This window comes from Chrysochloris asiatica, unplaced genomic scaffold, assembly GCF_000296735.1.
Source record: "Chrysochloris asiatica unplaced genomic scaffold, ChrAsi1.0 scaffold00073, whole genome shotgun sequence".
Lineage (NCBI taxonomy): Eukaryota > Metazoa > Chordata > Mammalia > Afrosoricida > Chrysochloridae > Chrysochloris > Chrysochloris asiatica.
Genome location: NW_006408591.1, coordinates 9,618,710 through 9,633,787, shown reverse-complemented (window position 1 = coordinate 9,633,787; position 15,078 = coordinate 9,618,710). Strand labels below are relative to the sequence as shown.

Sequence of the window (15,078 nt, the reverse complement as noted above, 5' to 3'; positions counted from 1 at the left end):
AGAACCAACTTAACAGCACATAATACTATTACTACATATGCAAAATGCCTGTAGAACCTTATAAAAGGAACTGATAAATATATTGGTTTTTCTATACAGATGAAGGTTGAGAAGGTAGTTTTTTATTCTTTGAAACTTGACTGTTGTACTATGTAAAATGTAATAATTTTAAAACACACTGAATTCTGCAATATAGTGACAAATGCAAGTGCTACCCTTGCTACCTTACATTTAAAAACTGATTTTGTTGTTAAGTGCTATCAAGTCAGTTCAAACTCATAGCGACCCTGTATAGGGTTTGCAAGGAATAACTAGTGGGTTTGAGCTGCCAACCTTGCAATGAGCAGTCCAGTCCAGGATAAGCACTGGACTACTAAACTCCTGGTCAGCGGTTGAAACCCACAAGCCACTCCTCAGAAGCCCTGCACAACAGGGTCACTATGAGTCAGAACCAACTTGATGACACTTAACAACGAACATATAACTGTATTCTTTTATGTTTCAGTTATTAAACAAAAAATGTAACCTCTAAAAATCAAAGGTGCAAAAGAACAATTAGTTTAGAAATTTGGTCTTACATCTAAAAACAGAAATAAATAATAAGTATTCTCATGCCAGCTGTATGTTTTTATTATTATCCATGAAAGGTGAAAAGACTCACAAGGTCTGTTGTTAGTATAACCATACATATGAAATGTCATGTAGCAACATGGAGTGAAAAGGACAGTTATACATAGTTTTAAAAGACATACAACATATACATACATTCTTGGCTCACTGCTACAAAAGTAGGATGCATCAAGCTTCAGAAGTTCCAATATATATAACATCTTAAGCATAAAAACTGCACTTAAGTTGCAAAAATAAAGTTTTTCTTTAAACATTTTGATCTGAGCTCAAGCAAAGCAATAATGAACACCATTGATTTTCAAACTTAACACACTTTTAAACAATCAACAGAAACAGTCAACAGTTGCAAAAACTCTGAAAATATAATGAGGTTATGGGCATGAACCGTATATTTCATTTACCCCACCCTTTCTCCCCACAAAAAAAGTCTACAGCAGAACCATTTCATTTTGGCTCTCAAGTATTTAAGAATCGTAAATTATTTTACTCAAACAGCACGTTAAGTCAGAACAAATAAAATGTTAAACAGAAAAATTACTTCAAACAAGGCATCATTGCTCCTTAGTTTCTTTAGATAATGCCACTAGTGCAAGAGCATCATTTACCTGAAAGATCGTTAAGTGTCACAATTAAAGCACGCATACAAAACTATTCCTTTTTTTGGTTAAAAAGTGCCACATACTATACTTTTCATTAAAAAAAACACATACACACACACATAAACTAATGGAAGACAGTTTGTCTCCATCGCTTGTCAATGAGGAAAGGCCAGAGTGATTCTTTGATTCCAATTCGAAATGGTGTTCGCTGGCCAATGCCCAAGGTCTCTAATCTGGAGCAGTCAAGCTGAGCATTTCTTGGACGCTGGGCTCCTAAGACTGGACTGTCAGTGATCTTTAAAGAAAAAGAAAAATGGAGGGGGGAAATCAGAGGTAAATAATGGGCTATTTTTAAGGTTTTATATTCACACTTTTTCCTGAGCACAAGGACTCTGATTTGATCATACTTAGAAAAAGAAACAAAAAAAAAAAAACTGCCAAAATCAAGAAAATATCTTTCCTACTGACTTGAGTATTGATGGATTTCTTTATAGATAATAATTCAGAGAAAACCAGCAATACAAATGGCCAACATATTAGCAAGTTCATTCTAATGAGTAATGGAAGTGAAGTTATTTAACAAGCCCAAAGCAACAAGAAAAATTTTATCAACAGTACACACTGTTATGACAGAGCTGAGTTTTGAAAATGTGAGCTTTTGAATGCCATATACTTACAGGTCTCAAGTGGCTGCTGGGGAGATTGAAAACATCTGCAATTGCACATGCCATTTCATACTTAGTCATCTGCTCGTTGCCTGACCAGTGAAAGGTTCCTTTAATTGATGGATCCTAAGAACAAGGACACAAAAGAACCCAAACTAGTTTCAATTTGTCTGAGTTGAGTCGAATGGTAGGTTTGACAAGAAAATTAGTTACAAAGGTCTAGGAACTAAAAATTCAACCTCCTTTTCTGGAAAGTTCTTACTAAGCTATCTAAAATTAAATTACTATAAATATTCCCAGCTAAATACTAAAAGCAACACTTGAATTAATTTTAAGAATATTTTAAAGATAAAAATAAAAATGGCTCCAATGTTGTTTAATGGAAATCCTGGTATGGCACTGGACTGCAAGAGCAGTTTGAACCACAAGGTTGGTGGTTCAAAGTCACCAGCCATTCCCTGGGGACCCTAAGCAGGGTCGCTATGAGTAGAAACCAATTTGACGGCATTTAACAACAATATAGCTAGATATTTTTATGGGAAGAGTTCAATTTAACAAGTAGAATTAAAATTTAATAGAACCATTTTTCAAGATGACCTAGTCATAACAATCTCAAGTATGGCATACATTTTAAATATAAGTTTTTATATATTAAAAAATTGTGGTTATATTATTTTTAGTATTCTGAAAATAAGGCTCTAAACTTTCTATGGATATTTGCTTCATCTCTAATGCTTTCAAATGTTTAAGTCAAGTATCTTTTTTTTAAAAAAAAAAGAGTTTTTTAGAGTGATTAAAAATAAAAACTGCTTACATTCTTCTTTGGTATTATATATTTTTAACACTGAATTACTGTCTAGTATCTGTAAATTACTTTTGTCTACTCTCTGTGTAACTAGTTTTTAAAAAAACACCTTAACTTCCACTCAATTACACTTTAAGTTTAGCTGTGAAAGTTTAAGCATGGAAAAGACAACAGGATATTTACAAAGATGATTCTTGCTTTCAAAGATTCTCACCAGCATTCGCTTCTCTGCTAACTGACGACACACACAGGCTACATCCTTGACATGAGTAGGAAATCTCTGCTGCCAATGGTCCATGTTTGCTGACTTGTTGCTGAACTGCACTTTATCAAACATAATAGTCACAGCACTTTCTTCAAGTTTTTCGACTTCTCCATACAGAACAGGAATTCTCAAAACAGCAGCTCCTGGACATGAATAAAAGCAGATACTATTTAAAGCTAACATTAAATTTTAAGATAAAAACATGTGGCTTTAAACATCAAAGTAAAAAACTTGTATTTAATAAAAATATACTAAAATGCCACAGCTCACCTGTAATAATGCAACTTAACAAATGTGAAATCCTGAAAATTTTTAATGTCTTCTGTTATTTGGGATTTTTTTATACAGTCATACATATATAATTTCTAAATTATTATAGTCATTAAAAGTAAAATGAATCATGACAACTAAATACATTGAGTGACCTAATTGGATACTAGATTTACAAACAAAAAACAATAAAGGACATTACTGTAACATTTAGAAAAATTTCTATATAGACTATATATTTGATTATGTTTTGTTGTTAAATACAAGTCAGTTTCAGCTCTGAACCACTGATCTTATGGTTAACAGTCCAGTGAATATCCTAAAGCAACACACCAGCACTCCATATTTGATTACGTTGTTATTGTTGTTAAGTATCGTGGAGTCGGTTCCGACTCATAGTGACTCTGCACAGGGTTTCCGAGGCTGCAAATCTTTACGGGAGCAGAAAAATCTCATCTTTCTACCATGGAAAATCTGGTAGTTTCGAAGTACCGACCTTGAGGCTAGCAGCCCTATTCATAACCACTATACTACAATGTTTTGTATTAATGTTAAACTTCTGAATGAGATAATTCTATTGCAATTATGTAGAAAAATATCTTTGATCTTTAAAATATGGATGATTACATGTTTTGGGGTGAAATTCAACTAATTCTCACCGGGCTTAGAAAAAAATTATATAATAAAATGTGGCAAAACACATTACCATTTGGTGAATCTATGTGAAGTACACGTTCACCATTATTCTCACAAGTACTGATGAAAGACTTTTTATTTGAATCCTATACAGATCTCCATTGAGGGGATGGTTATAATAGCCTTTGGATCCCACTAACAAGGAGCTCTGGTAGCGTAGTGGTTATGAATCGGACTGTGAACCGCACGGTCAGCAGTTTGAAACTACCAGCTGTTCCACAGGACAAAGAGGCCTTGGAAACCCTGTACAGTGTCACTATGAGTCGGAACCGACTCCACGATACATAACAACAACAACAACATTAAAATCAGTGCTGATTCATGGATTACAGAGCTATAATCTTTATGAAAGCAAATCACCACGCCTTTCTTCGGCAGTGTCACTGGATTAAGTTTGAACTGACAACCTTTCATATGTAATCAAGTATAAAACATCTGCAACATCCAGGGGTCTGCCTTTGGATAAGTTACCCTTTAACTGAAAATCAACAAATATTTTCTTTAAAAATTAACTTACTTGACAAGTATATACAGATATACATTCAAGGATGATTCCTGAAGGACAACAAACTGAATGTCCATCAATATGGGATCTTACATTAAGAGGTATTTCTCAAGGATATAGGATGGTCTAAGGCAGTAGTTTTCATGGAGGGGATCTTTTAAGTACGTCTATGCAGCACTAATAGATATAAGATATACCATCTAGCACTACAAGTACGGAAATGCAGCGATGTGAGAAAAACCAGGTTGTGAAATAAATTTGAAAGAGCAAAAAACTGTTACTGTTATTTCCAACTCATGGTATCCTCATGTGTGTCAAGAGTAGGACTGTGCTCCATATGGTTTTCAACAGCCTTTTTTTTTAGAAATAGACTTCAGCACCTGTGAATAGACTTGATCTCCACCTTTTAGGTTAGCAGAGTGCAATAACTGTTTACGCCATAAGGGACTCTTGAATGGACTGAACTGCATCCTGCAAAATATGTGAAAGCCGACTGGACCTCAGTGGTTTGGCAGTTAAGAGTGGGATACATTATCCTTAGCACCACTATTAGGGAATGTGGTGGCTCTACAGGATACTCACTGGACTGCAAATCACAAGGTTGATGGTCCTAGCCTACTAGCCACTCCTCAGGAGAAAGATGAGGCGTTCTACTCCCACAAAAATTTACAGCCTGAGAAACCCTACATAGGATCGCTATGAGTCGGAACCGATTGATGGCACTTAACAACAACAATTGCACCACCACCCCAATCCAATGTATGGGAGATCCCAAAGGGTGTGACATGAAATACCTTTTTTGTTACAAGACCTAAAAGAGATATGAACAGAGACAGAGGGACCCTGTACCATCAAGAAATAAGAGTCAGGAGTAGAGTGCATCTTTTAGGTCTGGGGTCTATGCACTGTGAAGCTCTTAGATCTGGAGGAGGATTACTGCCAAAACACTGAGAGAACTGAAAGGACTGCTGGACCTACACATGGCTGAAATGAAACAAGGACCCTAACTCCAGAACCAGTGCTCTGAATTTGGATTTCTAGACACCTAAAATGTGAGAGAATAAATTTCTATTTGTTAAAGCCATCCCTCTGTGGTATTTCCGCTGCAGTAGCACTAGATAACTAAGACAGACTCCAATAAACTAAGACACATTGTTACAAAACACTGTACACAAAATTGTCTCCAGAGAAAAGCAAATTTGATGCTTGTCATCCCAAGATTAATATTATAAGAGGACGCTCTGGTAGCGTAGTGGTTACGAATCGGGCTGCGAGCCTTAAGGTCAGCGGTTCGAAACTACCAGCCGCTCCGCGGGAGAAAGATGAGGCTTTCTACTCCCGTAAAGATTTACACCCTCGGAAACCCTGTACAGGGTCGCTATGGGTCGGAACCGACTCGACGGCACTTAACAACAAACAACAACAACAACCTCTTTATATATACACACATAAATATATATACATAAATATATACATACAAACACACACACACATTTGTTAAGTGCCGATGTTCGAGGAGCGGCTGGTGAGGCTGAACTGCTGATGTGGTTCAAACCGACTTTGCATTCCAAAGCATTAACCCATAGCACCACACCAGAACTCCATACATGTGTATTTATATGTATGTTGTTGCTGTTGTTGTTAGGTGCCATCGAGTCGGCACTGACTTATAGTGACCTTATGCACAGCAGAACGAAACAATGTCCAATCCTGGGCCAACCTCACTACTGCTGCCACACTTGAGTCCATCAATGCTGCCACCTGGCCAATCCATCTCATTGGGGGTCTTCCTCTTTTTCTCTGACCCTCCATCTTACCAAGCATGATATCCCTCCTGACAATATGTACAAAGTATGAGAGATCAAGTTTGGCCATCTTGGCCTCTAAGGAGCACTCTAACTGCACTTCTTCCAAAAAAGATCTATTGGTTCTTTTGGCAGTCCATGGCACTTTTAGTATTCTCCTCCAACACCATAACTCAAAGGCATCAATTCTTCTACGATCTTCCTTATTCACTGTCCAGTTTTTGCATGCATATGAGGTTACTGAAAATACCATGGCTAAGTCAGGTGCACCTTAGTCCTCAAGCTGACATCTCTGCTCTTCAATACTTTAAAAACTTCCTGTGCAGCAGATTTGCCCAATGCAATACGTCGTCTGATCTCTTGACTGCTGCTTCTGTGAGTGTTGATAGTTGATCCAAGAAGAATGAAGTCCTTGACAACTTCAATCTTTTCTCCATTGATAAAAATGTTGTCTATTGGTCTAGTGGTGAAGGTTTTTGTTTTCTTGACATTGAGATGTAATCCTAACCGAAGGCTGTGCTCTTTGATCTTCATCAGTAAATGTTTTAAGTCCTCTTCACTTTCAGCAAGCAAAGTTGTATCATCTGCATATTGCAGGTTGTTAATGAGTCTTCCTCCAATCCTGACACCACGTTTTTCTTCATAGAACCCAGCTTCTCATATTATTTCCTCAGCATACAGGTTGAATAAGTATGGTGAAAGAATACAACCTTGTTGCACACCTTTCTTAATTTTAAAACATTCAGTGTTCCCATGCTCTGTTCGAACAACTGCTTCTTGGTCCAGGTAGAGATTCCTCATGAGTACCATTAAGCAGTCCAGAATACTCATACTTCACCATGTTGTCCATAGCTTGTCATGATCCACACAATCGAAAGCCTTTGCGTAGTCAATAAAGCACAGATGTTTACAGCTATTTCTCTTCATTTTGAGTTGTGCCCCATCAGCAAAAGAAGGTTCTGTGGGCTTTTCTCCCACGAGCTTAAATCCATTCGCGTCAACTCTACTTTGAGGAGACATCTCTTCCCCAGTCGCATTTTGAGTGCCTTCCAACCTGAGGGGCTTATTTTCCAGCACTGTATCTGACAGTGTTTCTCTGCTATTCATAAAGTTTTCAGTGACTAAAGATTCAGAAGTAGTTTGTCACTCTTTCTTCCTAGTCTGTCTTTGCCTAGAAGCTCATCTTAAATTACCGGTGGCATAGCCCTCAGAATCACAGCAACTCACAAGCCACCACCATACAACACACAGACGAGTTGTGGCCGTTTGGTTTTATGTCAAAACTGTCACTTTAAATTTTGAGATCTGTGTGCATGCGTAGTAGAACCCTCCAGGGGTGGGGGTGGGGTATCTATTCGTTCAGATATCCCCTCTAGTTAACCAGAATAGAGGTGCGCAGTCAGGGAGAGAACAACGAACAATGGACAGACATCAAAAAAATGAATGTCCATACCTGTATCTGCTCGGTTCTGTCAGGTGTTTGGGGCTGTTCTGATCCTTCCCCTACTTGTTTTCCTCCAAGATGGTGGCTCTGGGAATAGCTGAGTGCCTTGAATTGGAAAGCAATGGATTTCTTGATTCTCTTACAAATTTCCCTAGCTGTAAGCCTTCCAATCTTCTAAACATACCTTTGTATGTGGTTCAAAGTTCTAGCACCATCCCCTGAGCCTGTTTGGCCTGGTATTCTGTGTTATTGGTGACGGAGCTCCTCACTGCATGTCTACATGATCCACCATCTTGATTGTATCCATTTATACCTTCATATGTATACACACACATAAAGAGCACTGGTTGCATAATGGTTAAGCGCTCAGCTGCTAACTGAAAGGTCAATGATGATTCCAACCCTACCAGTGGCTGAAAAAGAAAAACACCTAACAATCTGGATTCCTTATTGTTTTTGCTGTTAAGTGCTGTTGAGTCAGTTCCAACTCATAGCAACCCTGTATAGGGTTTCCAAGGAGCAGCTGGTGGGTTTGATCCGCCGACCTTGCAATTCAAACAAACCTTGTGATCCAGTGCCTATTCTACCCTAGGAAATTCTGTAGGGCCAGTTCTACATATTCGGACTCCTGGTGTGGTGCTATGGGTTAATGCGAGGAACTGCAAAGTTGGTTTGAACCACAATGTCGGCTCTTCAAGGTCACCAGCCGCTCCTAGGTAACTACACATGGTCACTATAGGTCAGAACTGACTCAATAGCACATAGTAAATTCTATGTTCTGTCATGTTTGGTCATTACAAATTAGAATCAACTCAGTGGCAAACAGCATGTCTATGCACACATGTACACACAGGAAAAAAGAAAAACAATACATTGAATATCTGATGCTAAGGAAAGATTCTAGCCTGCACTTTCTGAGAACAGAGTATAAAAACCTATGCCTAATTATTTGTTTTCTGTATACAAAGGTGTATGTATATATATATATACACACACATAGATATATATAGATATACACACACACACACACATATATACCTTAATACTACAAAATCTGAAAGGACTAAGACTTAACAACAACCCTTGTTGTTAAGTGCCACTGAATTGGCTCTGACTCAGTGACGTTGTATCCGGTTTCTAAGGAGTAGCTGGTGAGCTTGAACCACTGACCTTGCAGTTCAAACAGACTTTATAGTCTGGTGCTTATTCTATAGCACCACACCACATTCCAATTATTCTCTAGAATTTCTAAAATTATTTTCCTATTTTAGTGTTTCACTCTTTCATTTTTCTCCAGTGATTTGTGGTGTGTAATTTAAAAAATTAAACAAATCAAACAAAAAGGTATCATCGAAGATAATGAGAGGCTAAAACAATCATGTCTTACCCAAATTATTCTCCAGGACAGCCTTTTCGCCTTCTAATTTTGTTTTTCCATATAAATTTAGGGGATTTGCAATGTCTTCCTCTCTATAAGGTGGATCTGTACCATCAAATACATAATCTGAGCTAATGTAGATTAAAAATGCTCCAATTGCAGCTATACAGAGACAAAAACAAAAATTATTACTTGGCATTACTTTTTAAAGGAAGTTAGAAAGGTTTATTCTTCATGATATATATGTGTATATATAACTTCTTTAAACAATCTATAAAAGGTTAATCTTTTAAAAGTCTATTTTATGAAGGTTTTATAAAGTTATCATTACCTGCTTCCTTTGCTAAGTTCCCAGAAGCATCCACATTAAGTTGAGAAGCAGCATCTGGCTGACTTTCTACAACATCTGGCCTTCTCTCTGCTGCACAATGCACTATGACATGGGGCTGGAAGTTAAGCATTATGCATTTTTAACCCAAAAAGGAATAAAACAGAACAAACTATAGCCTTTTAAGAATAAACTCCATGAAAAATATCTGCCAACAAAGCTCTTTATGTCAACAACTGTATTTCCACATCAAAATAAGCTCTGCTCCCTAATTTAGATGGGCAAATAAAACTATCTCTTGTGCAATTAATATGGACTATTTTAAAAATCTGTGTAAAAAGTAGAGAAACACCAACTAAAAATTAAATGTATATTCAGTTATCTTTGACCAATCATTTAAAAACATCAACAATCCATGCAAATTATATTCCCAGTCGACTATTTAGCATGCTATCTATATTACAGAACATGTTCTAAAAGCAAGGATCTCATAAACAGTGAAAAATGGTGGTGGTGGTTGTGTGCCATTGAGTCAGTTCTGACTCATAGTAACCCTGTATAGGTTTCCAAGGCTGTAAATCTTTAAGGGAGCAAAGGGTCTCATCTTTCTCATCAAGCTGCTGGTAGACTAAAATTGTTGACCTTGTGGTTGATAGCCCCAAACGCAGCCCACTATATATTGCCAGGGCTCCTTAAAAAGAAAATACAGAAATGTAAAGAGACTGTTTCAATACAATGTGATAGAAGTTAAACTAGAGAACTGCAGAGCAGGGCTCTAAATCCTATCACCTGATCTTGAATCTTATTAAAAGTAGATTATGATTCATTTTACCTAGGATGGAAAGGCAAATTCTCAATAGGGAATTGAACCAGAATGAACTAGTTCTAAGTCCTGCTGCAGAGGGTCCCTTGTAGAAAAAAAGGGCAGTGCCACTAGAGGGGAGCTGAACACCAGAGGTAAGATTTGAGATGAGCAGAGATGAAAAGGGCTAGTATACTCACATCCCAAACTCTCTCATTCTCAACAATACTTGAGGAAGTAGGCTCTGAGAGTTGTTTTCACACCTGAAAGATCATAATCTGGGATGCTTTTTAAAATATTGAATCTTGGCCTCATCACAGACTTACTGAATTAAATCTCTTGGGGTAAAGCCAAGAAGGTCCTTAAATTGACTCTGATACAGTACTCCTTGGATATCACTTAGATTTCACTAGAAATGGATCCGAACCTAACAAAATAGTGTTATTTAACCTCTCTGAATTGGCTTTCTCTGATTTAAAATGGAAATGATAATACATATTCTGCAGTGTGTAGCACTGTAATAGGATCAACAATGGACTTTGAATTACAAGACTGGCAGTTCAAACCCACCATCTGCTCCTTGGAAACCCCATACAGGGTTGCTATGAGTTAGAACCGACTGCATGGCACTAACAACAATTCTGCAGTGTTGTACGGTATACAGCTTAAAATTCAAAAAGTATTTGCATAGAAAGTGGTATTTTAAAGAAAGTCCATAAACATTAACTTTTCATAACACATATCATATTTCAGTTATTTTTCAACTTATTATCTCAAATCATTTAAGGAAGTGTACACAACAGTAACTTGCTATTCAAAAAAAAAAGGTGCATTATATTAATGTGCTTCAAAAAGCTAATGGACACCAGCAACAACAGCAGAGATCAAACAAGTAGAGGACAATAAATGCTGGTGAGGATGTGGAGAGACTGGGATCCTCCTACAATGTAATGCTTCCTCAGAAAAATGGAAATAGAAATACCTTATGATCCAGCAATTCCTCTACTTGGTATTTATCCACAAGAAATATGAGCCACAACACGAGTAGATACATGCACATCAATGTTCATAGGAGCACTATTTACAACAGCAAAAAGATGGAGACAACCTAAGTGCCCATCAATGGAAGAATGGATAAATAAACTTTGGTAAATACACACAATGGAATATTATGCTACCTTGAAGAATAACAATGAAGCTGCAAGCCACTGCATAACATTGAGGAACCTTGAGGACATTATGCTGAGTGAAATTAGTCAGTCACAAAAGGAGAAATACTGCAAAGGACCAATATTATAAAAGATTAAGAAAAAGTACCCACACTAAAAGGTGGGAAAAAAAATCTTTGCTGGTTACTGGAATGTATGGGGTAGGGTGAGAGGAGAGAGAGGAAGATGGAGCACAGGGTAGGGAATAGACACAGGATAGTTTGGGTGCTAGGGAGGGGTGGCAATACACAAGATGGGGGAGGGGAATGGAAGAACAAGGCAGAAGGAAGAACAGTTAGGTAGGTTTACATGGGCTAAGTGGGACAGAGGTAAATAATGATGTATGCACAACCTTGAAACAACAGGGCTCTGGGATAGAGGAATTGAGGCATGGATTCATGGGTAAAAGAGGGGAAATAATGCTAAGATGCTTGACCATCTTTTGAATCTTGGTTTCCCTTGCCTACTATTGTAAAATAGACACTTGAGGGGGAAAGAAAGGAATAGCCAGAAACATCACCATAGAATTATTGTAAGTCCATTTTGCCTATAACTTATTGTTGTTGTTTTAAGCACTGTCTAGTTGGTTCCAACCCATAGCGACCCTGTATAAGGCTTCCAAAGAGCAGCTGGTGAGCTTGAACCACCGGCCTTGCAATTCAAACGACTTTGTAGTCTGACACACCATAGCACCACACCTAAAATGAGGCTAGAACTTGCCCAGTGATGGAGGCTTCCCGCAGAGCCTCTGCGTCGCATAAGACCATAGGTGGAATCCCGATCCCCAACCAGAATCTTCTGAGGTGGGAAATTTCCACGTGAAAGGACAAGCAGACCAGCCTGGTGCGGCTAGAACAGAAGATACTTCTTGAAAGAAAGACCAGCAGGAAATGTCAAAAACATAACTGCAGTCCAACTGACTACTACAAGAACAAGCAAATCATTCACCCAGGAGCAATTAGGCAAGTGGCTGGGTCCCCTCAGGGCAAACCCCCTTCCAAGACTGAGACTAAAGGGGAATACATGAGCAGGCATGTGGTCTTGCTGGTGACCATACTGGTCACCAATAAGGGGAAGTGGGGGAAAAACAGCAATGAAGTTGTGAGCTAGGTCCAACTATGTTCAATAGACTCCATTTAACCCAGGTTGAGACCTGGTTGGCCAGCAGTATGGCAAGACCTGAGGACTCCTGGGCCCAGAGACAGGGACATGGCCACAGAGGACTAGAGCAGAGAGTGAAGCATCCATTTCATATGAAGTGAAGGGAGATGCACAAGAATACCCATACTTGAAGATAGTACCCACTTGACCTGGCTTCGATGGCTGGATGATCAGAACTCGACTAGAAGAAGAAAGAAGACGGAAAAAAAAAAAAGAGTAATCTGCTACAATTTGATGAATTTGATGTATACTTATGGATGTAGTAGCTCAAAAGAGGAGACAAATCATTACAGAAAGGATCATTCCCACCCCCTCAGTACACAGGGTCGACAGGGATGGGCAACTTGGACATTAGCTACCCAAAATGGAGGGGCTATGAAGGCAAGAAGTGACTGGCTTACAAGCTTTCAAGAGGGAGCCTAGTTCCAGAGGGTGCAGGGGAAGGTATAATTTCCACTGAGTGGTTTCTACTCTGTCTGGACGTGGCTGATGAAAGGAGATGGGGATAAGACTCTTGTGGTTCAATAGTGAATAACTGTTATCAGGACTGACTGTGAGTGTTGGAAATGTAAAGGTAGACGTTTTGTAACAAAAGGAGAGGTGTGGTTGATTTTGCAGTCCAGGAGCGGAGGTCCCTGAGACAAACAAACAAGGGAGAAGAGCAGAGTGCAGGACCCTATCCAGGAAAGCAGTGACACCAGAGATGGAGGCACAGAGGACATGGAAAGATGCAGCAGCTGGGGACTCTGGACTCAGGGAAGGAGAGGGGCTGTGTGCTTATGGCCGGGGAGGCAGGCTTTGGTTGTTTGATGATGCATGGAGGGGATTGTAATCATTGCAATGAAACGAAATATGATAGGATGAATGTAAAGCTAAAGTTCTTCCCTGTAAACTATTAATTCACAATAAAAACTTTTTTTAAAAAGCTAATGTATAAAACGGAATTAAAAGATAATTATATTTTTCCACAAACTTTTTGAAGCCCCCTCGTATATTGTTGCTACTTCATAGAATAAGAACTTTTATGAGTACCTTCATGAAACCAAGAACATTTTCTGTATCATGCAGACATTTTTAACATAGCTCATATATTAAAATGTATGTGTTAAAACAAACAGACTAAACCATACCTGAAAATCATGAATGATCTGATGAACTGCATCAGAATCCAATAAATTAACCTGTTCAAATTTTGGTCTTGCTCTTCTAAAACCACAGCCAACAGCATGCCAATTATTGTGCTGAAATTCTTTGTATACAGCTCTGCCAAGAAGCCCAGTGGCACCAGTAATCAGAACCCGCCTACTGGGAATGTTAACTTCCTCCTGAAAAATGAAGAGAGGGAGAGGAGATTATACAGAAAGGGTTAGAGAGATGGAAATATTGAGCCTTCAGAAATACAGAGCCCTTGTTAAGTGTCATCAAGTTGGTTTCAACTCATAGTGACCCTGCATAGGGTTTCCAACGAGCAACTGATGGGTTTGAACCACCAACATTTCAGTTAGCATTCCAATGCTTACCTTACAGCTTGCAATGCATATTATGTCAAACAATTGCTTCACATTCTGCTATATTTGTTTAATATAGCTTCCTAAGATTTTGTGGAGTCCTGGTGTGGCACTGTGGGTTAATGAGCCTGACTGCAAAGCTATTTGAACTGCAAGGTCGGTGATTCAAACTCATCAGCCGCTCCTTGGAAACCTTAGACAGGGTCACTATGGGTCGGAACCTACTTGATGGCACTTAACAACAACAACAAGATTTTGCAGCAATACTTTTTTTTTGGTAGCAATACTGTTTATCTTCACATTCTGATTTTTGTTATTATTGTTAAGTGCTGAGTAAATCCCGATTCATAGCAACCCTGTACAGGATTTCAGAGGAGCGGTTGGTGGATTTGAACTGCTGACTTTACTGTTCAAACCAACTGACATTTCTAGTCTACAGTTTTTAATTAATTTTGAATTCTATTTCAAATTTCAACACTTATCAAATTTTGATAGGCTCAAATTAAAGAATTAGTTAACATTTCACAGGATCTTTTTCGTTTTGTTGTTTAGTGCCATAAAGTCGGTTTTGACTCATAGTGACCCTGTATAGGGTTTCTGAGGAACAGCTTATGGATTTGAACTGCCAACCTTGCAGTTCAAACCAACCTTACTGTTCAGTGATTATCCTATAGAGCCACACCAGGACTCTTCACAGGATTTTAAAAGAAGGTAATTTTAGTCCTTGCAGCATTAACACACTTTCTAAATTTTACCAACAGAAAATGTTCCTGAGCCAACACCAGATTACCTATGTTGTTGTTATGTGCCGTGGAGTCGGTTCCGAGGCTGTAAATCTTTACGGGAGCAGAAAGCCTCATCTTTCTCCGGCAGAACAGCTGGTAGTTTTGAACCGCTGACCTTGCGGTTTACAGCCCGATTCATAACCACTACGCTACCAGAGCACCTTAGATTTACCTATACAGAACAGTTAAAATCAAGAAACACAAATAGTGTTCTTAAAAAAAAA

General features: G+C 38.4%; 1 protein-coding gene across 2 annotated transcripts in view; it reads right to left on the bottom strand.

Annotated features, from left to right (window-relative positions):
• Positions 1-1,052: 1,052 nt before the first annotated feature.
• MAT2B (methionine adenosyltransferase II, beta) overlaps positions 1,053-15,078 on the bottom strand; it is a 24,088-nt gene continuing 10,062 nt past the window's right edge. The window contains exons 2-7 of one of the 2 annotated variants that reach the window (XM_006864938.1): positions 13,692-13,886; positions 9,394-9,508; positions 9,072-9,224; positions 2,914-3,107; positions 1,907-2,020; positions 1,053-1,524 (exon numbers count right to left, since the gene is read on the bottom strand). In XM_006864938.1, coding sequence (XP_006865000.1) covers positions 1,354-1,524; positions 1,907-2,020; positions 2,914-3,107; positions 9,072-9,224; positions 9,394-9,508; positions 13,692-13,886 — 942 coding nt within the window. In that variant the 3' untranslated portion in view covers positions 1,053-1,353. The remainder of the gene's footprint in view (positions 1,525-1,906; positions 2,021-2,913; positions 3,108-9,071; positions 9,225-9,393; positions 9,509-13,691; positions 13,887-15,078) is intronic. The other variant, XM_006864937.1, reaches the window with a different exon arrangement.